At 42.3% G+C, this 27,818-nt stretch overlaps 1 protein-coding gene across 1 annotated transcript in view; it reads right to left on the reverse strand.

The window, feature by feature from the left end:
- Positions 1 to 6,682, reverse strand: part of wdr17 (WD repeat domain 17) — a 144,205-nt gene extending 137,523 nt beyond the window's left edge. Inside the window, exons 1-3 of the mRNA XM_069940891.1 lie at positions 6,554 to 6,682; positions 3,691 to 3,874; positions 2,146 to 2,376 (exon numbers count right to left, since the gene is read on the reverse strand). Of these exons, the coding sequence (XP_069796992.1) occupies positions 2,146 to 2,376; positions 3,691 to 3,874; positions 6,554 to 6,676 (538 nt within the window). The 5' untranslated portion in view covers positions 6,677 to 6,682. The remainder of the gene's footprint in view (positions 1 to 2,145; positions 2,377 to 3,690; positions 3,875 to 6,553) is intronic.
- Between the last annotated feature and the right edge of the window lie 21,136 nt (positions 6,683 to 27,818).

A 27,818-nucleotide genomic window follows, 5' to 3' on the forward strand; every position in this document is an offset into this window, starting at 1 on the left:
CTATGCACTCCCTAGAAACAGCTAAAGCCAATCATAAAAAATCAATTTGACATATAGTTAATCGTAATTTAGAACTAACCACTTTAATATTACCTAATAAAAAATAGCATCGGATCCTGTGGGAATTTAACCCTTAATATTTTCTCCAAAAAACTTTAACCTCTAACCAGAAAGGGTTTACTTTAGGACATTCCCAAGTAGAATGAAAAAAGGAACCAATTTCCTGATCACACCTAAAACCTAAATCTGACAACGTTGGATTCAACATTTTTAAAAATTTTTGAGGAGTTAAATATATTGATGAAAAAAATATTGAACCATTAATATTAATATTAACATTAATAATTTTTGTCAGATTTTCTTAACATAATCACTTCCAGTTATTTTCATATATTCTATTTAAATCAACCTCCCATCTTAATCTTGATTTGTGGATTCCTAACTTGAGAGCAAGTTTTTGAAGTAATTTGATATTACCTCACCAGAATGAATTAGAAATATTGATAAGTAAATGGGGTACAAATAAGTTTCTTTCAGAAATGTATAGATTACTTCAAAAACGTCTTCCAATATATTGAACAAAGAGTTGCTGGAGGAACTCAACAGGTCAGACAACATCATGAGAAGAAATGATCAGTAAAATTTTCGGATCTGAACTCTTTGTCAAGACTAATGAAAGTGGTGAAATGACATACATAGAACCTAACAGTACAGCATAGGTCCTTCAGAGGGCAAAGTTGTGCTGACCGATAAAATCCTACTCAACAATGTAAACCTCTTTACCTCACACCCAATACACTCTTTTTTCTGCCAATCCAATCTTTTAAATGTTCCAATTATACCAGCCTCCACCATCACCTGGGTCAGCATCAGAACAAGCCTAAGTCATTAGGGTAACCGTGGGTATGCACAAATTGATGTTTGAAGACTCACTCAGAAGATAGACAGGTGGAGAGCAGGTGCCATACCTCCTCTATGCACCATTTTCACACTTCCCCCTCCCTCTGATATAATAGATAAATGTGCTACTTATATCTCATGGAGACCAGTGACGCTAGTGGTGTTAGTGCTGGTGGGGGGGGGGGAGGGAACACAATAACTCATTTGGGGATGTCCCCCATTGGTGCCAGCTGTGACCACTACCTCTGGCTATGCAATCCAGGCACCCACTACTCTCTGTGTAAAAAACATATCCCTGAATTTCCCCTTAAACTTAACTCCTCCCACCTTATATAGCTGTCCTCTGCTATATGATACTGTTGCCCTGGGAAAAAGGTGATGGTTGTCAATCCTATCTATACCTCTCATAATCTTAGAGGTTTTTGAGATTAAGTAATCTCTCATCCTTCTTCACTCCAAAGAGAAAAGCCTTAACTCTGTTAACCTTGCATCATAAGACTTGTTCTCCACTCCATGCAACATCCTGGTAAATCTCCTTTGCACCATCTCTAAAGCATCCACAACCTTCCTATAATGAAGCAACCAGAATTGAACACAGCACTCCACGTGTGGTCTAACCAGAGTTTTATGGAGCTGCATCATTAGCTTCTTGACTCTTGAACTCAATTTCCCTACTAATGAAGGTCAGCACACCATAATCCTTCTTAATTATCCCATCAACCTGCGCAGAAACCTCGAGAGATGTACGGATTTCCACACTACTAAGAATCCGACCTTCAAGTTCGACCTTCCAAAATGCATCATTTCACATTTATCAGGATTGAACTCCATTTAACACTTCCCCACCCAACTCTGCAGCATATTTGTATCCTGCTGTAGCTTATGGCCAACCTTCTATACCATCCACCACACCTCCAACCTTGATGTCATCTGCAAACATACTGACCCATGCTTCTAATTATTCATCCAGGTCATTTATAAAAATCACACAGAACAGATTCCTGCAAAAAAAGGCAATATAAAGGAGGAAAGAACCTGGGAGAGGGGCCAGAGGTGATAGAGGATAGGAGAGATGTGTACAGACAGGTAGAGGGAAAAATCATTCAGAAAGGCTGAAATTTTACAAATGCTGCCAGAAGCTTTGGCAGTTATTGATTCATAGATCAGACTATGAGCAGAATATGTTCATTGGCTAAATTGACTTGTGATCATGCACAATTACTTTTGTCAAACACCTGGACTTACCGGGCTGAAAGATGGACAAGCTCCCATCCATGTGTCCAAAAACCACCTTCCCTTTCTTTCTAGGATGCCACCTGAACAGGCAGATGTCCGACAGGAAGCTGTGTGCCTCCTTATGGACTGCAACCCCACAGTCTGGTCCAGAGATAGTCCAGATGTACAACGGACCTCGGTGAGAGACAAATGCCACCGCTTCACCCGAGTTCCAACACCAACTGAGAGAAGCAGGAATCCCTGGAGAGCAAATAAAACGTTAAAAACTACATGCAAAACAATATCTCCTCACAACCATACTGCAAAAAGTAAATTATTACAGAATAATAAATTAAATGTTAGTGTGGGTTTTCTCAAAATGATATTTGGTGTATGAATTTCAGCTTGTAACACCTTGGGCAAGATTGAAAGATATTGTGGAATGCAGTATGATAAAATAGGGTCTTTTGCCACTTGTCAGGTTTGAATCTCAGTCCAGATACTTAAATGTAAAAGTTGGTGCTGATGCATTATCTGAGGATGTGGTGGAGAAAGAGACTGTAAGAAGCATTCAGATGAGCACCTGAATCAGCACAGCATAGAATGGAGATGGACCAAGCGCTGGTGAACAGGATTAGTATACACGAGCATGGATACTGTGAGAGGAAGGGCCTGTTTCTGGGTAGTATAACGATTTTAATCCAGTGCAGTGTCTGGGAGTGCTGTGCAGTCAATGGATGAGATGTTCAATTAAAGGACCATCTTCTCTTCTCAGGTGGACATGAAAAGTTCCATTTTACTGTGTTGAAGAAGAACAGGGGAACGAACTCTGCTATTGATATTTATGTCTCAATCAACATTTCCCCAGCAGGCTCCTGGGGCGATGATCACCTTGGGGATTATGAGAGTTTGGTGTACGCACATTGACCCTGCAACAGCAGAACAATTCAAAAGTTCACATATTTGAAGGATTCATAAAGGGACCAAAACAAAAATCAGTAAGTTAATCTCTTAAATAATTTAGCATCACCCTGAGATGGTCCTTTGGCTGTGTCCATTCCTTTCCCAGCTTCCCTACAACTGAAAACTTCTATTCTCTCTTTCCCACTCTTACGCTCAATAAGTTGTGGCTGTAAATTCAGCTCCATCGACCAGCCTATTCCCCACTGCCTTTACTTCCCCATTATTCAAAAATCTTTCTGCAGTAAAATGCCTGTCATCTGGGATTCAAGCAACCAGCAGCCTCAAGCAACTGGCAAAAGGTTGGCAAAAAATAAATAGGTAAAAAATACAAGTTTAAAATGGGCGCACCTTGCCATTAGTTCGCCAATTCATGCCACGAGCAATCTCAAGCAACTAGAAAATTCACTTATGCAGCATCGACCAATCTCCATATGTGCTGAATAGGAGGTGGCTTACAGTAGATGTATCTTAAACACATTGAATGGGGAAGCCTCTCCTGCTGTGTTAACTCAGATAATGCCTAAATGTTTTAGTTTCATTTCAGATTTCCAGCATCTTCATTTTTTTTTGTGGTTATTTTCATTCGTAAAGTGCAAATGCTTCTTTGTGTACCTTTTGTGTTGTCCAGTCTTGCTATCACCTTTTGTTCGGCCACATTCCAAATGATGACCAGGTTATCGGCACTGGCACTGGCAAAGGTGTCGGGGCTATGAGGGCACCAAGAGATGGCTGTGATAGTCTTCTTGTGCTCAGACATGATCGCATGGAGTTTAAATTCATTGTATCTGTGATCAAGCTGAATGACACGCGAAAGCATAATTAGATGGCAATTTTAATAGATTAAATCTTTGTTTCATCTTGTTAGGTTCACGAAAGGGTGCAATTAATGCAGAGATAAATGAAAAGTCTAGATTTAGCTCGGACTCCCCGTAAAATTGCAGGAAGGGATCTAAACCTCACAGCTACATTAAACTGGAAAATGAACAATTTGCTTCCTGAACCCTTTGGGGTCTGTTTTATGGATTTTGAGCTGCTGATCATGAAAATCACCTAAAACTTTCCTTTAAAACTCATCAGGCCACACAGCATTCGTAAGAAGTAATGGATAATCAATGTGTCAGGCCTGGGACATTCATCAGGGTACACTCAACCCCAGCATCTATAGACTTTCTTGTTTTTTTTTAATTTTTTTTTATTTTCACACTATGAACCTTATTGACCAAAATACACATAAACTTTCCCTCTTGAATATACACACTATCATTTTCTCCCCTTTTTCCCCCTCCCTTCCCTCCTTCCTTCCCAACCCCCTCCCCACCCACTCAACACTCAACATATATGATACATTAAACCCATTAAACAATGTCATCACACAATGAAAATAAACAAGAAAATTGTGTCATCTACTTTTACACACTGGGCCAGTTCGAATACTGTGATGTTATTTCTTAAATTATATGTTTTTTTTCCAATGGAATACATTTATTCATTTCTATGTACCATTGCTGTACTCTCAGGCTATCTTCTGAATTGGTTACACAGGCTATACATCACACCCGAAAAGTTAAATAATTAGGACCCAACAGTATCAGACAGATGTTTTCTCTGTAAGAAGGAAATGGGAACAACAGTAGATGCAATTTGGGCATGTGAGAAAGTGGAAATGTTTTGGGAAGATCTAAATCAGGTATTAAATAAAATCACAAAAAGCAACATCCCAAAAAATCCAGAGATCTTTCTTCTAAGTAATATAAGAAGTCAAGAACTTGGCCTCGATTTGGATGGAGCACAAAAAAGATTTATTATGATAACCTTAGCTGTAGCAAAAAAAATGTATTATGCCAACCTGGAAATCAGAAGACTTTCTTATTTAACATTTGTCAGGTTTTCACATGCGATATTCCTTTCTAAAATCGCAATGGCCTCATCACATCGTGCCCTTCGACCTATTTTCATCTCATTATCGGACAACTTAACTGATACCTGATCCCTGGAGTACTCCACAAGTTGCAACTCTCCAGCCAGAAAAGGACCATTTATTCCAATTCTTTGCTTTCGATGTAACAGCAATAGGCTGGGGCATTTCCTTCAATACTTTGGGCACTTACATTATGTACCAGCCTCTCTGGGTCACTTCATCAAATGCCTTTAGGAAATCTAAATACGTAACATTTACTGATTCACCTCTGTCCACTCTCATTGTCAAAGGATTTGAGCAAAAGATTTAAGTTTCATAAACTCATATTAACTCGGTAGGATTATATTCAACTATCCTAAAGGATTATTATTTCTACTTCCATTATTGGCTCGTGTCATCTCAGAATCGTTATCTACTATGTTTTATTACACAGCCACTGTGTTGCAGGAAAATATTCCCATTTTCCCAGAACACATGCTGTGTAAAAAGGTCAGAATGGGAATGAGGGTGCCATTTTACCTCCTAGACCTTTTTCTTTCCACTCACATACTGCTTTAAGTATTCCTTATGCCATAGGTATTCTGTGATTAGTATGGGATTGCTTAAGGTGGTATATGCTTGGAAAGAAAAAGTTAACTACTGTTTTAATCATGCCCAATTGACTCGTTATGTGCACCGTTTCATCACTTCATGGGAAATGGGGCCAATGACAATTTTTCTCAAGCAAAATATTTCAGTAACAATTGGGTCTAGAGCAGTGATTCTAAACCTTCCCTCCCCACTCACATACCAACTTAAGCAATCCCTTACTAATCACCGAGCACCGATGGCATAGGGATTACTTAAAGTGGTAAGTGAGTGGAAAGTTTGAGAACCGCTGTCCTAGACCCTTTGTTAATTACCCGGAACGCCTGCAGTCTAAAGTGACCTGCAGGTATTCCACGAACAATGGGCTAATGAATAGGATGTCATCTCAGAGGCATTGCAATTCCTACCTCCTTACCTACCGCACTTCCAGTATCCTGTCTAAACTCACGTAAAGAAATGGAGATTTGGAGTTTTGGTCATTCGTGTTTGAACTACCAGTGCTGAGATGTCGGCCATTCTTCAGACTGGTAAAATCACGCAAAGTCTATCTAATAAACATATATAATTGCTGAATGCTATGACAAGGCTGGAAGGCAGGAATGTGAGCCCTGTAGGAAGATGAGATGTTATCCCTTTCAACCTCTTTTGATCCTCATTAGAGCAATGTAAGAGAACAAGGTCAGACAATTAACGAGATTAAAACTGGCACACAGTAAGCTGGGACTCACCCATCCAGACTGAAACCTGTCCTTTAAATTTTTATCCCAATCTGCATTTGTTGTTTCAGTCTAGTGAGCCACAAACTGAAGAAGTACAAATACATACCTGTTTCCTCTGACATGAGTTATGTCAGAAGGGTGGAAAAGAGGAGTGAGTAGGGAAATGTTGATGCAGTATATAGGAAGAAGAATGAACAAGGCTGTCATGTAAGGAATGCTCCACAACATTATCTGGTCTGTTTTAACTTACCTGATAAATATAAATAGCCAGTGTAGCACAATAAGCAAATCTGTCTCCACTGGCAACACAAACATCTTTGTTCCAAGGCTGACAACCAGCGGCCAAAAGTCCCACCTGCTTAACTTGTGACATCTTCACCTGTGAACATGTTAAACAAGGCAAAAATTAAGTCACACACTGAAGTTAGCAACTTCCGGTGTTGGACATTTTATTATTGAATCACACTGCAGTGTTCTCGCATCAGCCATGAACTCTAGGCTACAAAGAAAATGATCCCAGTCATTCTTCAACAACTGGACAATATAAATATAGGATACTTCCAAGTACTATTGGAGAACTAATCAGCACCCGAGAGTTAACTTTGACCACAACAGTGCTCTCATGGGATGGATGCAATGGAGATGAGGACCTCAATATAATCGCTATCCATTGAAGAAGTAATGCTGCACAAACGAGTGGGCTTAAAGGAACTGTAGGTAAGTTCCCTGGTCCTGATGGAATGCATCCCAAAGTACTGAAAGAAATGGTGGAAGTTATAGTAGAAGCATACTGCTGCAGTATGTGGACTGGCCAACTAGAGGTGAGGCCATACTGGATCTAGTTCTGGGTAATGAACCTGGTCAGGTGGCGGACCTCTCAGTGAGAGTGACCACAACTCCCTTAGCTTCAAGATAGCTATGGAAAAGGACATAAACTGTCAAACTGGGAAAGTGCTTAACTGAGGAAGGGCTAATTATGAAGGGATGAGGCAGGAACTAGCAAAAATAAATTGAAAACGTGTTTAAGGGTGAAAGCACAGAAGTAATGTGGAGGAAATTTAGGGACCACTTGTGCAGGGTTCCAGATAGGTTTGATCCAATGGGACAAGGAAAAGATGGAAGGAAAAGGGAATTGTGGCTGATGAAACAGATCAAGCATTAAGTCAAGAGGAAGAAGGAAGCATATATTAGATATAGGAAGAAGGAAACAGGAAAGGCTCATGAGAAGTATATGGTGGCCAGGAAGGATCAAGAAAGGACTTAGGAGTGCTCAAAGGGGGTATGAAAAGGACTTGGCATTTAGAATTAAGGAGAAACCCAAGGCGTTCTATTCGTATGTGATCAACAGAAGGATGATGAGAATGAGGGTGCGACCGCTAAAGCATAATGGAGGGAACATGTGCCAGAAGGAAGAGGAGGTTGGGGAGGTCCTAAATAAATGGTTTGCATCAGTATTCACAAGAGAATAGGACTTTGATCACAATGAGGTCGAAATTGAACAGGCCTGTGTGCTGGACAATGTGGCGATTAAGGAAGTGGAAGTGTTGAACCTTTTTAAAAACATCAAGATTGATAAGTCCCCAGAGCCAGACGCGATATACCCCATGTTGCTGTGGGAAGTGAAAGAAGAGATAGCTGGGGCAGTAGCTATGATCTTTGAATCCTCTTTGGCTACTGGAGCTGAAGGTTGTTGAAGATTAGAAGAGGTTATAGACAGGATGCAGAGTTGGGCAGAAAAGTTGCAGAGTTGGGTCTTTTCTCTTTGGAGCTTAGAAGGATGAGAGGAAATCTGATAGAAGCCTACAAGATTATGAGAGGCATAGCGAGGGTGGACAGCCAGCACCTGTTTCCCAGGGTGGGTTCAGCAAACAACAATGGGCTAATGAATAGGATATCATTGCAGTGGTGTTGCAATTCCCACCTCCTTACTTACACTTGGGAAGTTTAGGGGAGACATCAGGGATACATTCTTTACACAGAGAGTTGTGGGTGTCTACAATGGCTTGCCAGAGATAGTAGTGGAGACTGAAACAGTGGGGACATTTAAGAGGCTGATGAAACAAAAATGAATGAAAAAAAAAATAGAGGGATACAGGGCAGGGAAGGTTTAGTAGATTTATTTTTAATACGCTTATTGGGAAGAAATATATGGGTCCCAACATCAATGTTCTCATTTACTAAAATTCTCTGGACCCTGGGCAGACTGGAAGTCAGCAAATGCTACACCACTGCTTAAAAAAGGGCAGGTAACATTAGTTCAGTTAGCTTTACATTTGTAGTCAGGAAAATGCTCTGAGCTACATAATAGAAATAGCGGGACACCTGGATAGAATTTTTGTTTGACATACAACATGGTAACAGACCTTTCCAGCCCATGTTTCCATGCCACCCAATTAACCTACAACCCCCAAACATTTTTTTTGAAGGATGGAAGGAAACCGGAGCACCGGAGGAAATCCCATACAGACATGGGGACAACGTATAAACTCCTTACAGTTAACGCCAGATTCGTACCCGGGTCACTAGTACTATAACAGCATTGAGGTAACCACTATGGTAACCATGCTGTCTGAACGCTAACTATTCTGCCCCTACGTTAAATGTGCCACCCCCAATGCTAACCATGACACCCCATTGTTTCATCGGGAGGTTGCAGCATGGATTCAGGAAGGGAAGGTCCTGTCTGACAACCTTACTGGAGCTCTTTGAAGACATACTGAGCTTGCTGGATAGAGGGGAACAGTCAGATGTTGTGTTCTTGAACTTCTGGAAAGTGCTCGATAAAGTGCCGCTCAACAAACCAAAAAAAAAACTAAGGAAGTTTGGCATGTCCCTTTTCATCCTCCACAAATTCTGCAGGTGCACCATTGAAAACCCATTTGCTGAATGCATCACAGCATTGCACAGGAACTGCTCTGTTCAGTGTCAGAAGAAACTACAGATGATAGCGAATGGAGCTCAGAACACAGTGCAAACCTGCCTCCCTTTCATCCACATCTCCCAATACCAAGGAGAGATAGCCATCACACCCAGGCACAGTCTCTTCTTCCTCCTTCCATTATGAATTTGAAAACACACACTAACAAGGTTAAAGATATTTTCTTTCCCACAGCTATCAGACTCCTGACTGTACCACATTGCAGTCCTATCATGTTGCCCATGTTTGGTGCTAGTTGATCTTCCTTTTTGTTGTCATCCTATACTCTGTAAATTTACATAGCTGTATGAATATTAGAGGTAACCTGTTAGTCTGTTTGCAAACTACTGGGTACTTTGTGACAAACAAAATTGCCTGTCTAAGCATCTTTTAAATGTCATAATTGTATCCATATCTCCAGATTCCTCTTTCCTTCTTCCATACACCCACAACCCCCTGTTTTGAAAATGTTTCCCCTCATGTCCCTTTCAAATCTGTCCCCTCTCACTTTAAATCCAGTGTTTTAGTTTTAGATTCCCGTACTTGTGGAAAACCTACCATATCTTTGGGGTAAAAACACAATGTTGGAGAAACTCAGCCGGTCAAACTGTGATTGAAGTAAAAACACAAATGCTGGAGAAACTCAGCAGGTCAAACTGTGATTGAAATAAAAACACAAATGCTGGAGAAACTCAGCCGGTCAAACCATGATTGAAGTAAAAACACAAATGCTGGAGAAACTCAGCAGGTCAAACCATGATTGAAGTAAAAACACAAATGCTGGAGAAACTCAGCCGGTCAAACTGTGATTGAAGTAAAAACACAAATGCTGGAGAAACTCAGCCGGTCAAACCATGATTGAAGTAAAAACACAAATGCTGGGGATACTCAGCAGGTCAAACAGCATACTTTATCTTTCTTTGGCTTGGCTTTGCGGACAAAAATTTATGGAGGGGGTAAATGTCCACGTCAGCTGTAGGCTCGTTTGTGGCTGACAAGTCCGATGCGGGACAGGCAGACACGGTTGCAGCGGTTGCAGGGGAAAATTGGTTGGTTGGGGTTGGGTGTTGGGTTTTTCCTCCTTTGCCTTTTGTCAGTGAGGTGGGCTCTGCGGTCTTCTTCAAAGGAGGTTGCTGCCCGCCAAACTGTGAGGCGCCAAGATGCACGGTTTGAGCGATATAAGCCCACTGGCGGTGGTCAATGTGGCAGGCACCAAGAGATTTCTTTAGGCAGTCCTTGTACCTTTTCTTTGGTGCACCTCTGTCACAGTGGCCAGTGGAGAGCTCGCCATATAACACGATCTTGGGAAGGCGATGGTCCTCCATTCTGGAGACGTGACCCACCCAGCGCAGCTGGATCTTCAGCAGCGTGGACTCGATGCTGTCGGCCTCTGCCATCTCGAGTACTTCGACGTTAGGGATGAAAGCGCTCCAATGAATGTTGAGGATGGAACGGAGACAACGCTGGTGGAAGCATTCTAGGAGCCCTAGGTGATGCCGGTAGAGGACCCATGATTCGGAGCCGAACAGGAGTGTGGGTATGACAACGGCTCTGTATACGCTTATCTTTGTGAGGTTTTTCAGTTGGTTGTTTTTCCAGACTCTTTTGTGTAGTCTTCCAAAGGCGCTATTTGCCTTGACGAGTCTGTTGTCTATCTCATTGTCGATCCTTGCATCTGATGAAATGGTGCAGCCGAGATAGGTAAACTACTTTATACAGCAAAGGTAAATATACATAGCCAATGTTTCGGGCTTGGGCCCAGGTATGAGGCGCTCAAATCTTGATGAAGGACTCTAGCACAAAATGTTGGTTATGTATCTTTATCTTGGCTATCTAAAATGTATTGCTTGACCTGCTGAGTTTCTCCAGCATTTGTGTTTTTACTTTAATCACGGTGTCTGCAGACTTTCATATTTTATTCTTATTCATGCCTGTCATTTTATGAACCTCTGTAAGGTTTATCCCTCTGCCTCTGACACTCGAGGGAAAAAGTTCCAGCCTCTTCTAACTCAAGGCCTCCAGTCCTGGTAATATCCTTGTGAATCTTTTCCGCACCCTTTCCAGCTTAGTGGCATCCTTAAAAGAGGTTACATAATGGAAATTACACCCTAACCCTGTTTGAGTCTCTGCACAGATTCTGCCTGACCAGCGAACATTTTGCTTTCATCTTGGATGTGGTTCAGCACTCTCTTGAAGAAGGCAACATTCACTGGTGCAGATCTCCTTTGGGCGTTTATCCCATTCCATCGGAAACGCCACAGAAATTTACAGATAGAATAACACTAGAGAGGGTGCAGCGGGATTTACCAGGATGGTGCTGGGCAAGAGAGTAATGTTTAGGAGCAGAGATGGTTGTTATTTTCATTGGAATGAAGGAGACGAAATGGAGATGTAAATCGGGAATATAAAATAAAAGTGTAAACAGGAAATGGCTTCTTCTTCTTGTCGAGAGATCACTAACTGGAGGGTGTAGATTTAAATTAATTGGATTAGAAAAGAGTTAAGAAATGATTTAATCAAATGAGTGGTGAAATCTGGAACACATTGTCGGAAAGCGTGACGGAGGAACACACGATGTACCTGGATAATCACCATAACAGTAGACTCCTGCAGAAATCTTGACTGAATGCTGAGATTAATCTAAGATTCTTTCTTGTAAGGCATGAAGACAATGGGCCATACGGCCTCCATTGTGTCAGGAATTCCCACGATTCTATGAATTTAGATGGGATATGAGGAGAAAAATGCAAAACTCGGTTGCAATTTATCACTAAGATGTCTTTATTCACAGTAGCAGTTCAGTATTGAAAATAAGAGTTCCAGAACATGGGCTGTACTTCATCCACTGCAGGGTAATGGATTTCTATTTAAAGAGTACAAGAAGTACAGTTCTCTTTTGTTGTAATCATAACAAAGGATGACTATCTGGTCGAACACAAGAACTGCAAATGTCAGAATCTTCAAGCAACAAAGAGACACTGGAGGAAATCAGCGAATCAGGGAGCATCCATGGAAAGAAAGGGGCAGTCAATGTTTCAGGTCGGGGATCTTTTACTGCGATTGTAGTTGCAAGGGGAAATATTAAGCACATTCTCAGCCCTCAAGTTGATTACGATATGGATAACGATCAACAGACACAGCCTACTTTACTGGAAGCGAATGCATGGATGGACACTGCCTCCTGACTGAATATAGATAGTCCTCAACTGAGATTGGTCCTAAATTGGATTTGCACATCTTAAACGAGGTATCAAAGCAATTTTAAAAAAAAATTTTAACAAATGATCCTTTAATGAAGAATCTCAGCATTTAATTTTATTTTTCGGTCGTCCATGCAGGTGGACATAACTCACCTAGGTCATAAGTTGAGACTGCCTGTATGGACCCATTAATAGACAGATGCAGTCACCTCATTGGACACAGATCCATAGATAGACACTGCCTCCTGAAAGGGTCTTTCACACTACCACTGAAAGCCGGTATTTATTAATTGCATTTTTACCATTTCACTTACCTCTGTGAACACAACCAACACGGTATGGGGGGTGGGGGGGGGGGGGAATGTCATTTTCTTTCTTTTAAAAATATTTTTTTGATTGGTGTTTACATCAGAAATAATTAAACAGTACAGTTATATATTTGCTATAAGATTTAGGAGTTAAAAAAAAATTATTCCAAAAAAACCTTTTCATGATAAAAAGAAACCCCGAGTGCAATGATATTAAAGAAATAGAATGTAACCACACCAGAAAAAACCCAAAAGAACAAAATTTAAAAAAAAATCAAAACCCCTGACCACTAAGCAGTGTTAAAAGTTCACATGTAAGAATCAAGAGACAACAATTTCGAAATGGACAGCACAGGATCAAAGTCACTGAAAAATCCTAATTCTTAAGATTATGATAATAGTCCAGAAATGGGACCCTTGCCTTTTGGAAGTTGATATTTGAATCTCTGATACCATATCTATTTTTTTTTTCAAAACGTAAACAAGACATAATATTCATTTAACCATTGTGTATACATAGGTGGAGTATTATCTTTCCATTTAATCACAATTGTGCATTTAGCTATCAACGAGGGTCATTTTAATCTTGGATCTTACTCACTAAGGTAGGTTGCATCAGAGCCAATGGGTTTCGCATCGGCTCCAGTGTGAATGTCACCCTGAACCAGCCTTTCTTGGTTCAGTGTGAATGCTCCAATCAGACCCGGCTTTAAACATGCCAATTTACTGGGATCTCGGTGTTCAGAATCTGAATCAGGATTTATTGTCATGAACAAGTCATGAAATTCAATGTGTTTTGTGATAGCATCATCGTGCAAACACACATATTATAACCATCTTACAACATTAATATAAAAAATAAAATAATTATAACAATATTACTGCATGAAAAGTAAGGCTGTGTCTTTGGTTCGTTGATTATTCAGGAATCTGATGGCAGCAGGGAAGAAGCTGTCCTTGGTCACTGAGTCTTCATCTTCAGGCTCCTGTACCTCTTCCCTGATGGTAGCAGAGTGAAGAGGGCATGGTCTGGGTGGTGAGGTCTTTGAGGATAGAGGCTGTTTTTTAAGACACCGCCTCATGCAGATGTCCTCGATGGAGTGAGGTCTGGTGCCAGTGATGTCGCAGGCCAAGTTAACAACCCTCTGGAGTTTATTCTTGTCCTGAGAGTTGGCACCTCCATACCAAGCTGTGATGCAATGAGTAAGAATGCCCTTCAGGGTACAGGTGTACAAGAGTCTTTGGTGACACACCAAACTGTCTCAGATACCTCACAAAGTATAGATGCTGGCGAACTTTCTTTGTGATTGCTTCAATGTTGAGGCTCCAGGACAGATCCTTGAAGATGTTGACACCCAGGAATTTGATGTTGGTGACCGTCTCCACTGCTGAGCGCTTGATGAGGACTGCGTCATGATCCCCTGACTTCCTCCTGAAGTCCACAATCACCTGCATGGTTTTGCTGACGTTGAGCACAGAAGTTATTGTGACTCCATTCAACGAGCTGATCAAGCTCCCCGCTGTACGCTTCCCCATTGCCATTTGTGATTCTGCTGACAAGGGTGGTCATCGGCAAATTTGTAGATGGGATTGGAATTGCACCTGGCTCCACAGTCATGGGTGTATAATGAGTGCAGCGGTGGGCTAAGCACACATCCTTGGGATCCGCCTGTGCTTATGATCAGAGAGGAGGTGATGTGGTTTCCAATTCATACTAACTGTGGTCTTTCAATGAGAAAGTCAAGGATCCAGTTGCAGAGTTGGATATAGAGGCCTAGAGTTTGTAGCTTCTTGACCAGCATTGAACGAATAATGGTATTGAAGGCCGAGCTGTAGTCGATGAAGAGTAGCCGTGTGTATGAATTGCTGTTTTCAAGCTGAGTGGAGAGCCAGTGATATTGCATCTGCTGTGGAGCAATTGTGACAATAGGCGAATTGCAGTGGGTCCAAACCTTTGCTTAGAAACGTGTTAATTCTGGCCATGACCAGCCTCTCAAATCATTTCACAGTAGAAGTTAGTGCTACTGGGCAGTAGTCATTGAGGCAGCCCACGCTGCCCTTCTTGGGTACTGGGATGATTGATGGCCTTTCAAAGCAGGTGGGAACCTCTGACTTCAGCAATGAGAGGTTGAAAAGTCCGTGAACACTCCGGCGAGTTGGTTGGCACAGATTTTCAGTATCTGGCTAGGTACGCTGTCAGAGACTGATTCCTTCCAAGGGTTCACCCTCTTGAATGATGTTCTTGAATCACCCTCAGAGACAGATATCACAGGGTCCTCAGCCTTTTCAGGGACTCTAGTAGGCATTGTTTGGCTCTTCTTCTCAAAGCGGGCATAGCAAGTATTCAGCTCATTGGGTAGTAAAGCATTGCAGCCATCCATAGTGTTCACCTTCGCTTTGTAAGCTTTAATGGCCTGCATTCCCTGCCTTTGACTGCCTTTCCGAGGCAGTATGAGATGTAGATGGAGTCCAGAGAAGTTGTTATATTAAGTAGGGAGGGAAGAAGGGACCGAGGAGTCCCAGAGAGACTGATCCTTGGACAATGGTAGGGAAGATGTGGGTTGTGGTGGGATTGTTGAAGGACAATGTGTCAGATGAGTAGGTCTATGGGATAGTAATAAAAATTGATGGGACTCTGCTCTTGTTCTGCCTGGAGGTAAGTGGGGTTAGAGCTGAAATGGACAAATGGAAGAGATGCGGTTAAGGGCTTTATTGATGCCAACGGGATGTGGGGAAATGCATGCTGCCTCACCTGCTGAGTACTTCCAGCTTCTAATTATTTGCATGACAATAACATCCACTTCTCAAGATGTACAGTGCCCTCCATAATGTTTGGGATCCAACAATTCATGTGATTAAAATGCACATTACAGATTTTATTAAAGGTTTCAGGACACCATAATTTTTGGGGCATTTGGTTTCACAGGTGTTTGTGTTTATTCGTGTATGTTTAATTGCTTTGTTAGTACAGGTATAAGAGAGGTTGGCTTCCTTCTAAGATTTTGATCATCTTTGGAGTCTGTAGTTGCCATTTTTCATCATTAAGACCAGAGTTGAGTCAATGAAAGTCAAGAAACACATTATGAGGTGAAAAACAAGAATAAAACATTAAGAGACATCACTCAAACCTTAGAGTTCAGTAATCGCAAAGGGACTGGAAGGCCAAGGAAGATCTCCACCTGCTGATGAAAGGATAATTCTCATCATAATAAAGAAAAATTCCGAAATGCCTGTCTGACAGATCAGAAACACTCTTCAGGAGTCAGGTGTGGCTGTGTCAATGAATACTGTCCACAGATGACTTCATGAACAGAAATACAGAGGCTAAACTGCAAGAAGCAAACCACCAGTTACCCACACATACAGGATGGCCAGATTTCAGTTTGGCAAGAGCATTTAAAAGAGCCTACAGGATTCGGGAAAAAAAGTCTTGTAGATAGATGAAACCAAGATGAACCTGGTTAATGTGGCAGTGTAGAGGAACTGCCCAAGATCTAAAGCATACCACCTCATCTGTGAAACATGGTGGTGGGGTTGTTATGGTGTGACAGAGTATATAGATGTTTTTGGGAGATAAATTGGGGAAGGTTTGTTAGTGTAGGTCACATACAAACACTTTAAATCAGATCTTATTTAAAAAACTAGAGCTCTACTAATGCTAGAAAGAATGGCTTCTTTCAGCTTTTGCAAGAGCTTTGAAGAGTACTCAAGAGACTTTGCTAATTGATTGTTGTTTACCAAAGCAACAGATGAAAGAGAATGCTGGAGCTGCTGCTGTCTGGAAGGAGTACTTGCTGGTTGTAAGAGGGTCATGTGGTTTTGCAAGCAGAGAGAGTCAAACAGGCTTTCTCTCTGAGAGAGAGAAAGAGAGAGAGACAGGGACAGAGACAGAGACAGAGAGTGAGAGATCACTTGTACAGAGTTACAACCAGTAGAAATAGCTGGAACTGGAACAGGACAAGCTGGCAAGAATTCCCATTTTGGAAGATGGCCTAGTCAAAGCCCTTGTGAAGCCTGTCTAATGTTTCAATTTGAATAAGCGAAACAAAAAGGCACTCTGTGGTGACCTGAAAGAAAGAGGCTATCATCTGGAGAAACCTGAAGAAGCAAGTTTTGTCAGCAAGACACTGGAGTAACTGGTGGAAGTACATCAATTGTGGATGTTCTGGAATAACAAGTCTCCCTCTGAAAACCAACAAGAACCTTCCTGAGAGGTAACCATTTACCTTTCGAGCACCAAAGCCTGGTGAACTTTATAAAGGTTAAATTATGAGCACAGTATAAGAATTGCCTGCAACCAGTGAACTTGGAGGAAATGAGATTGAACTGTGAACCAAAGAACTTTTCTGAACTTACACACACATTACATACACGTGCACTTAGAATTAGAAGGGGGTTAAGTTAGGTTAAGTAAGTCAATAGAGATAAGTTAAAGTTTGATTCTATTTTCATGTTTAAAGATAATTAAAAGCAGCTTTTGTTTAAGTAACCATTTGTCTTGGTGACCATCTATTGCTGTTGGGTTTAGGGGTCCTCTGTGCTCATAACAATGGTCTGGGCAAGTATGGCTGCCTCAAGTACTGGCACACTTGTCTTCATTGATGATGTAACTGATGATGGCAGTAGCAAAATGAATTCTGAGGTTTATAGAAACATTTTGGGCAAATACTTCCAAATGCGAAAGCAACAAAGGAGTTTTCAAAGCTAAGAACTGGAAAATTCTTCGTTGGCCAAGACAATTATCTGATCTAAATCCAATTAGGCCTGCCTTCCCATTGCTGAAGAAAAAGCTTAAGGGTACAAAGCAGGAGGTGAAGACGGCTGCATAGAGGCCTGGCAGAGCATCGCCAGAGAAGATATTCAGCAACTAGTAATGTCTGTGAATCACAGACTCCAAGTACTCATTGCATGCAAGGGAAATACAACAAAGTACTAAACAGTCCAGCGAGTCAGTCCATACATAGTACAGCACTTAGTGTATAGCCAGAGGCAGAACACTGACCTGATTGTTACATTCTGTTGCCTGCCTCTGTGTGACAGAATAAAAAAACTTGGCTGAATTAGATTAACTTGTTACATCTGGGTGCCCACCATCATTCTTGGTTGCATGCATTAAACATACATGAAGCACAACAATCACATGGTGTATTCCCCAAATTTGGTTCCATTGAATTCAGTTAAAATTAATTTCTGAGGTGGAGAATAGTTTGGATACATTTCTACTTAATATACAGTATGTTTATAAATGACTCCCACCTATTCAAAGAAGCTGCAATTACAGAGACTTCCTAGTGGCCAACCATTTCAATTCCATGCCCCATTTCCATGACGACATATCTGTCAATGGCGCCATGTACTGCAAAACTGAAGTCACCTGCAAATTGGTGGAATAGCACCTAATATTCCGTCTGGGCACCCTCCATCCAGATGACATTAACATCAACTGCTTCAGCTTTCATTAGGCCCTCCACTGTTTCTCTGCCTATCCCCCTCTCCTTCCCCATCTCTTCTCAGCCTTTTTCCTCTCTTCTGCTCTACCTGTGACCACTTTCCCCTTATTCCTTCCCCCCTCCCCCCACCCCACATTTATTCAGGCACCTGCCTACTTTCTGCTTTTACCTTGGTGAAGGCTTCAGGCCTAAATCATTGGCTGTAGAACTTTGCTTCCTTTGGACACAAGAGTTTCTCCACTACTTGTGCATATTGAAGAAAGAAAGAAAGTATAAATGTTTTCCTTGGAACAAGGAATGTTGAAAGGAGATTTAATAGAGCTGCACGTGATCATGACTAGTTTCAGTTAAATCTGGTTTCATTGGCAAGTAGGTCCAGGACCAGGGGAAAACCATGCAAGGGAACTCCATGATTTTCACTCAAGGGAAGTTACAATTTGTACTCACTGCAATTTAGAAGAATGAGAGGAGATCTTATAGAAACGTATAAAATTATGAAAGACAAGATTGAGGAAGGTAAGTTGTTCCCATTGATGTTGGAAGACTAGAACTAGGGTAGTGGATTTGGAATGAAGATGAGGAGAACTGCTTTTCCCAGAGGGAGGTGAATCTAAGGAGTTCACTGCCCATTGAAGCAGTGGAGGCGACCTAAGTAAATATATTTAAGACAAGAGTGGATAGATTTTTGCATAGTAGGGGAATTAAGAGATAGGGGAAAAAGGCAGGCAGCTGGAGATGAGCCTATCATCAAATCAGCTATGATCTTATTGAATGGTTGAGCAGTCTCTGGGCCAGATGGCCATCTCCAGCTCTTATGTTCTTATTTCCTATGGATGCTGTATTACCTGCTGAATTTCTCCAGCACGTTTGTGTATGGGCCAACAATTTGGGAACAATAAGATTTGCCCAATCGTATCCTATTGGATCCTAAACCCCTGATAGAGTGAGAGTGAGAGGAAGAGGAGGGAGTAAGAAACAAAAAATTGAGGAAGCTTTCTTCCCCTTCTTAACTCCAGTGAAAGCAGTCGAAGTAGTAAAGTCGCTTGCTCCAGCAAAACTTGAGCCAGGTTTAAAGACATGTGTGGGTCATGTGTAGGGAAAGTTTGGGGTGCCTTGGGTATGAAAGGTAATCGGATGCTATCTTGGACTTTTTTTTTCCCGATTGCACCCCCTGTGGCCTAGTTCCTCAAACTGGAAATGGATGCCTCCTGTCATCATTAGGAATGGTGCCTTGTGTAGAAGGTAACAATGAAGAACTCTTTAAATAGGAATGTGAGAAATGAATGATACAATAAGCAGATTGAATAATTTTTGCCAATTGTCCCATTAAGTGTGCAAGCGAGAATCAGTTTCTAATGCTCTTTCCTTGCAAGCTATTCTTTGGTATCCTTCTCTTTCATGTGTGACAGATCATATCAAGGATGTTGGATGACTGATCAACAACAAGCTTCAATCGAGACTCCCGCTGTTGTACACAAAACAAGATGTATCAGCTCTTCACTTGTCAGGAGTCCAAAGAGAGGGAGGGTGCAGAGCCCCTAACTAAAAATTTTAAAATTCAAACAAATCAGCAGAAAGGAGAGAAAACAGGGCAGAATATTTTGCCATCCTTCTTTATCGGAACATCACTTTTGTTAAAGGGTTGAAATCCAGAGATTGTAATGCATAAACTAAGGCATTATAGGCACAGCTTGGACTGATCAGCAGTTTTTGTTTATTTTGGGGTCTTTGGATAAGAATCCCGGACAGATTCTAAATCACTTACATAATCTGCGCTAAAAGCAGATCTTGGGTTACCATGGAGATATTGTAGGAGGTGATAAAAAAAATCAAAGCACCTTTCAATCCCAGTCTCTTTTAATCGATTTGCATGCATGTTTAACGAATGTACCATGCTTACAAAATACAGATTCTCTTCATAACACCGAATGTAGACAGCATGTGAAACACAACATTTTCGTGCATCTGAATTTCATCTTCTCCCTTGCAGTTTTGCAATTGGGCCACAGCTAAGCCGTAAATTTACAGTACGACCACGGTTGTGTAGCGCAATAACTTGTACCCTGAGAAAATAACACTCCTACCTTAACCTCTGCATTGCTTTTCGTGAACCACTTGAGGATTCCGGCATCCATTTCAGGATCCATCTGCTCCAGGAGAACAGCAGCTTCAGGGAGCAGGAATATCAGGCATCGACTTCCTCCCCTTACCTCTTACCCAGTTCTAGGCTGACCATTTAAGAAGTAGAGCCTTTACCAAGGGATGATCCAGAAATAGAGCCAGTGCCAGTCACGTTGCTCAGAGAACAGAACTGTCAGTAGCCTAGCAACTGGAGGTTTCTTTATTTAAATGATTTTTCTTGTGCTTTCCCAGACACTCTCTTGTTCTTTTTTTTTTGGTAGACATTTCCTCTCTCTCTCTCTCTCTCTCTCTCTCTCTCTCTCTCTCTCTCTCTCTCTCACTCTCTCTCTCTCTCCTGATATTATTATATCAGTTCAGTTAACTATCAGTTTTCCTTTGAGCTTCACAGCTTAGGAGTAAAAGTCCATTCCAACTACTTATAAAACCATTTTAAAAGGACAATGAAATGTAGTCTATCAGATATTTTCTGGGCAGCATAGCTAGCATAGCTGTTAGTGACGTGCTCTTACACCAGCGACCAGCATTCGAATCCGGCGCTGTTAGTAAGGAGTTTGTACATTCTCTCCTTAACTCCATGGGGTTCCTCTGGGGGTTCCGGCTTCGTCCCACATTCCAAAAATGTATGGAGTCCATAGGTTCATTGGTGTACTTGGGAAGCCCAGGCACTTTGGCCCGTTACTGTGCTGTACCTCTAAGTTTACAAAAGAAAAATGTTGAAAATTTTTTATACAATAATAGCCACCCAATGTTAAAAAGACAAACTAGGTTTCAAATGACCCATTTAAATCATTACTCTGAAGCTCATTTAAGTAAAAGCCATTGAGATCCAAGAGTCTCTGGCTTAGCACATTTTTCCAAATACGCTGCAGTCCATGACTGCTTTATGTGAAGTGGAAGTGGCAAAGGTCAGATGTAATTATAACTTAAAAGCCAACTGTTGTTTTAATTCCAAGTATATTTAAGTAACATGCTGTCCAGCATACAAATCTGTAGAGGCTCCCCATGAACTGGACAAGCATTGGATAGATCGTTCCTAACCTGCCTCCAACAGTTCCTTAGGATGTAAGTAAAACAAAGTGGGCCAGATGGTCCCTCAAACTCTTCGAACGAGCTCAGGCCATCACATGAACTTCCCCTCCACCAAAACCTCGCGTTGTCTTGGAAAAGCGCCAACGTTTTATAAGAAGCCATCACATCCTGCTCACACTCTTTTCTCTTTCCATTGGGGAGAAGATTCACAAAACCACACTTGGGAGTCTGAGTTGCAGCTCCTGTCATCCAGGCGTAGCAAAGGTGTCATTAACATGGATAGGGTGCTGAAAAGATTCACCAGAATGTTACCGCAACTGGAGAGCTTGAGCAATAAGGAGAGGTTGGACAGACTGGGACTTTTCCACCTACACCATATCTTGTAGGTTTATATATAAAAAAAATAAGGTCAATTATCATCATCTTTTTTAACCAGGGGAGGGAAATCAAAATTAGAGGACATAGGTTGAAGATGAGAGAGGAAAGACTTAAAAGGGATCTGGGCGGTATCTTCTTCACGCAGAAGATTGTGGATTATATGGAACAAGTGACCCGAGGAAGTGTGAGCGATTGTAATGCTTAAAAAAATTGTGTGGACAAGTATATAGATGGGCAAGATTCAGAGTGATTATGGGCTGGATGCAGGCAAATGGAACAAGCTTAACGCGGACAACTTGGGTGGCATGCACAGGTTTGGCAAAGTGCCAATTTCCAAGCTATATAACTCATTATATCATCGAGTTACATCATCATATCCCATCGTTTATATTCTACACCTGCCACACCTCCCCGTCTCCCTGTGTTGCAACTTTCATGAAACTTTGTGCTTGAACCCAAGATCCCGCTGTTCATCAACATTCATCAGTGCCCTGCCATTTATGCATACATCGCACCCCTCTTTGACTTCCCAAAATGCATTGCCACGCTTGGCGGGATGAAGTTGCATCTGCCAACTTTCACTCAACATTCTATCTGAATTACATCCAGTTGTAGCCTTGGGCAAACTTCATCGCTATCCACAGCGCCACCAACTTTTGTGTCTTTAGAAAACTTACAAATCATACCTCCTACATTCACATCCAAGTCATTAATATATATTACAGACAGCAAAGCTCCCAGCACTGATCTCTGCAGAACACCACTTGCTCCCAGATTTCCAATCAGAAAACATTCTTCTACCATTTGTCTCTGTCTCTCATGTCTGCATCAGAATACCAAGCAAGACCTTGTCAAATGCCTTACTAAAATCAATATTGACAATATTGAAAGTATGTTGAAGTGCCTACCAGAAGGGAGGCAGTTTTAGATCTATTGTTAGGGAATGGAATAGGACAGGTGATGGAAGTGTGCATTGGTGAAAACTTTGGATCCAGCGATCATGGATCCATTAGCTTCAACTTAAGTACGGAAAGAGATAAGTCAGGTCCGAGGTTGAAGGCCTTCGAGAGGGGGGAAGGCTAGATTTGAAGAAATGAGAAGGATTTGCAGAAAATTATATGGGCTGATCTTTTTTTCTGGAAAGGATGTAGAGGAGATTTGGAGGGGATTTAAAGAAGAGATATTGAGAGTACAGGATCTTTACATGCCAGTCAGATCGAAAGGCAAGGCCAAAAGCCTAAGGGAACTGTGGTTTTCTGGAAAAATAAAGAAGTTGGTTTGGGATAAGAGGGGGTATTTACTAAATTCAAGATGCAAAAAATGGATAAGATGTATGATTATTACATAGATTGCAGAAAAAATCTGAAGAAGGAAATTAGAAAGGCAAAAAGAAGGTAAGAGGTGTCAATAGCTGATAAGGTAAAAGTGAGTCCAAAGGGTTTTTACAGACATGTGAATAGTAAAAGGAGGGTTAAGGATAGAATAGGACCGCTGGAAAATGAGAGCAGTGAACTGTGCGAGGAACCGTATGAGATGGGGGAGATACTGAACAATTTTTTTCTTGCCTATATTCACGAGGGACAGGGTCATTGGAGATAAGAGAAGCAAATGGCTTAGTTATGGAAAAGATAGGGATTAGTAAAGAGAGGGTTTTGGAGCTTCCAGGGTCAGTAAAAGTGGATAAGTCTCCTGGTCCTGATAGGATTTTCCCCAGGATGCTAAGGGAGGTCAGGGAGCAAATAATGGAGGCACTGTCAGTGATTTTTCAACGATCACTGGAGGATGGTGTGGTGCCGTGGGATTGGAGGGTTGCTAATGTAGTTCCATTGTTTAAAAAAGGCATGAGGTGTCGGCCAAGTAATTATAGGCCTGTAAGCTTGACTTTGGTGGTAAGGAAAGTTATGGAGGGTATTCTTAGAGATGGTGTGTATGAATATCTAGATAAGCAGGGATTGATCAGGAGCACCCAGGATGGGTTTGTGAAGGGGAAGTCATGTTTGACGAACCTTGTTGAATTTTTCAAAGAAGTGACAAGAAAGGTGGAAGAAGGTAGGGCAGTTGATGTAGTCTATCTAGATTTTAGCAAAGCTTTTGATAAGGTTCCACATGGAAGGTTAGTAAAGAAGGTTCAGCCACTACGGAGTAATAGAGAAATAGTAAGATGGGTCTAGAGGTAGCTGGAGGAGAGACAGCAGAGGGTCGTGGTGGACAAATGTATGTCAGGATGGAAGCCTGTGATGAGCGGAGAACCTCAAGGATCGGTGCTAGGTCCCCCGTTTTTCATAATTTATATTAATAATTTGGATGATGGGGTGGTTAACTAGGTAAGTAAATACGCAGACAATATGAAAATAAGGGGAGTGGTGGATAGTGAGGAAGGTTTCCAGGGATTACAGAGGGATTTGGTTTGTCTGGAGAGTTGGGCTGAAAGATGGCAGATGAAATTTAATGTAGAGAAGTGTGAGGTGCTTCATTTCAGTAAAAATAATCAAAATAGGAAATATGTAGTAAAGGGGAGGACACTGGGGAATGCACAACTATAAAGAGATCTTGGAGTTATGGTGCAGGGTTCCTTGAAGGTGGATTCTCATGCTGACATAGTGGTTAAGAAGGCATTTGGTATGCTGGCCTTCATAAATCATAGCGGAGTATAGGATTTGGGAAGTGATGTTGCAACTGTTTAAGACACCGGTGAGGTCAAGTTTGGAGTATTGTGTTCAGTTCTGGTATCCAAATTATAGGAAGGATATAGATGAGGTGGAAAGGGTGCAGAGAAGATTTACAAGGATGTTGCTTGCCTTAAAATACCTAGAGTACAGAGAAAGATTGAAGAGGTTAGGACTTTATTCATTGGAATGTAGATGGTGGAGAGAGGATTTGATAGCGGTATTTAAAATTATGAAGGGAATAGATAGACTAGATGCAAGTAAACTCTTCCCCCTGAGAGCTGGGGAGGTTGAAACAAGAGGACACAAGTTGAGGGTAAGGGGATAAATTTTTAGGAGAAACATTGGAAGATGCTTCTTCACTCAGAGAGTGGTGGCTGAGTGGAATAATCTTCCGGAGGAAATAGTTGAGGCAAAGTCAATTCTTTCATTTAAGAGGAGGCTGGATATATACATGGATAGGAGGGTTATGGGTGGAGAATAGGCAGGGGGAGCTAGTGGAGTTGTTTGAGTGAACCGGCGTGGACTTGTAGGGCCGAGATGGCCTGTTTCCATGCCAAAAACTATGTATACATATCTATATATATATATGGTTATTGATAATATCCACTGCCCTGCCATAATCTTTCTAATTACCTCCTCAAAAAAACCCAATTAATATAATGATGCAGGATTTCCCCCACACAAAAGCACATTATCCCAGATTAGCCCAAGTGTACAGGTCCTGGCACTGAGTATTTTCTCCAATAATTTTCTTACCACTGACAAATTTACACACAGTATCTTAACCTACTACCATCTCCCAGAGTATCTTTGACCTCCTACCATCTCCCACAGTATTTTTGACCAACTACCAACATGAAGGAGGTACAGGAGTATCAAAATCAGGACTGCCAAGCTTCTGGCACGCTGTGAAATTATTCTAAAATATTGATATATATTTAACTTATATTATGTCTTTATGCCTTTATGTGACTTTAAAAAAAAACTATTTTATTTTTGTGGCAACATGTATCAAGAAATAACCATTACTTCAATACATAAATTGAAATGAAAAAAAAAGTACAAGTTGTCCATATCTCCAAACAATCCCATTCCCACCACCATCCCCCCCCCCCCAACAAACAAAGCCCTAAAATAAAAAGGAAAGAAAAAGAAAATAGATAAGAAAAAAAGAACAGAAAAGCAAGAAAAAAAAAGGAACTGTCGGGATCTGGTATCCATTTCAGAGGATATAATTCCTTTTCTTGCCTAGATCTCAAATTGGGGAAAGAACCAGGATGTAGAGCTCAGGAACAGATAAGTGTCCCTAAATAATCAGCCCTGTGGTCTACGAGTATGGCTGCCATACCTGCAAAAGTGTGTGTGTGTGTGTGTGTGTGTGTGTGTGTGTGTGTGTGTGTGTGTGTGTGTGTGTGTGTGTGTGTGTGTGTGTGCATGTGTGCGTGTGTGCGCGTGTGCGCGCGTGCGTGCGTGTGCGTGTGTGTGTGCGTGTATGTGTGTGTGTGTGTGTGCGTGTACCCGCATCCAGAGAAACACTGTTTCTTCTGCTTGTACACATACAGTTAGATGATAATAAATTTGAACTTGATATTGCTCACTGGCCTGCAATTACCTGACTTATCCCTACTACCCTTCTCAAATCAAGGAAAATTAGCTGTCCTTCAGTCTTCTGGCTCCTCATCTGTGGCTAACAATGAAGCATAATTCTCCGTCGTGACAAACACCCAAAATGCTGGAGGTAGTCAGTGGGTCAGGCAACATCCATGGACGACAAAAGACGGTCAACCTTTCAGGCTGAATCCCTTCTTTGTCAGGACCCCAGCCATCTCATCCTAGCTTCCTATGACAACTTGGGACAAATCTTATCAACCCTCAGTATTATCAATCCTCGTGTGTCTCTCAAGACATATAACATCTCTTTCTGAATATTGGCCTGATCCAGATTATCCATGTGGTGCGCTGTTAGACGGAATCAGACACACACAAGGTAAAGACTGAACAACAGGCTTTAATCACAAAGACTTCCACAGAGCCAGGCTGGGTGTGGCTGCAGCAACTCAGTGTGAGGCCTCTGGAGGCCAGTGCAGGCTTATATCCTGGAGGGTGATTGACACCCAACCGGGTGGGGCTTGATCCATTCAGGCCGACTGATTGGCAGCCGGCCAGGTGTTGTCCTGTCCCCTTACACTCGTGCAGGTACAGAGCTTGCCCCATGCACTAGGCCGGTGGTGTACCACCACATTCACCCCCTTCTTTAAAATTGTCCTGGGGTGGGTGGTGGGGGGGTGGAGCAGTAACAAAGAATCGCATCCACTATGTACATACAATATTTACAGGTTGAGAAGATTTGGCAGCCGCCAGGGTCTCTGTGACCGTCGTAGGACTGGCTCCTGGTCACTGGTCAGAGGGGAAGTGGGGGGGCTGGCGGCAGGGGTGTGTGTGGCTGGTGTGGTGCCGCGTGGAGGGGTGGCCATGGGGGCCAGGGTCAATGTATGTGGGTCGTATTGGATGGATGGTGGGGCGGGTTCAAATCCTAAGGCTGAAGCAGGCCCTTGGTGGTCAAGCAGGCTCTGCGTGCCCCATAGATGCCTGGGGATGGGGATGTATGTCCGGTCAGCGTCGTCCTGGGCTGGAGGGTGGTGTGGTGTGGTGGGTGCTCCTGCTGGTGCCAGGTCCCTGGCTGAGACAGTGTCTTCCCTGCCACTGCCAAACCTAACGTAAGAGTAGTTATGGTTTGCATGAAGGAGGAAAACCTGCTCGACCAGGGCTTCGGCCTTGTGTGTCCATACATGCATACGCAGAAGCACTGGTCCCGGGGACATGAGCCACGCTGGGAGTGACATTCCAGTCGCTGACCTCCTGGGGAATGAGAACAGACGTTTGTGAGGGGTCTCGTTGGTAGCTGTGCACAGCAGTGACCGAAGGCATGGAGCATCCTGCCCGAATTCAACAGCCCACCCTTTTGGCCTGAGAATCAGGAGGACTGCCTTCCAGACCACCCCATTCGCACATTCCACTTGCCCGTTGCCTCTTGGGTTATAGCTTGTTGTCCGACTGGTCGCGATATCCCTCGCCATCAGGTACTGGCACAGCTCGTCATTCATGAAACTAGACTCCCAGTCGCTGTGGATGAAGGTGGTCATCACCCATGTTGACCATGTTATTCTCAACGTCGTCAGGGGCCTTCCGTGTCAGGCGCTGCCTGGCCCAAAATGGCGGCGGCACATGGGGAGCCACTACATGTCCAGCCATGTCCGCTGCGCCGGGGAAGTGACGTCATCATGGCTGGCAGCAGTGACGTCATTACATCAGCCAGAAGTGACGTCACACCGTGAGCCGGAAGTGACGTCACACCGTGAGCCGGAAGTGACGTCACACCGTGAGCCGGAAGTGACGTCACACCGTGAGCCGGAAGTGACGTC

This window comes from Narcine bancroftii, chromosome 1 (genome assembly GCF_036971445.1).
Source record: "Narcine bancroftii isolate sNarBan1 chromosome 1, sNarBan1.hap1, whole genome shotgun sequence".
NCBI classification, from domain to species: domain Eukaryota; kingdom Metazoa; phylum Chordata; class Chondrichthyes; order Torpediniformes; family Narcinidae; genus Narcine; species Narcine bancroftii.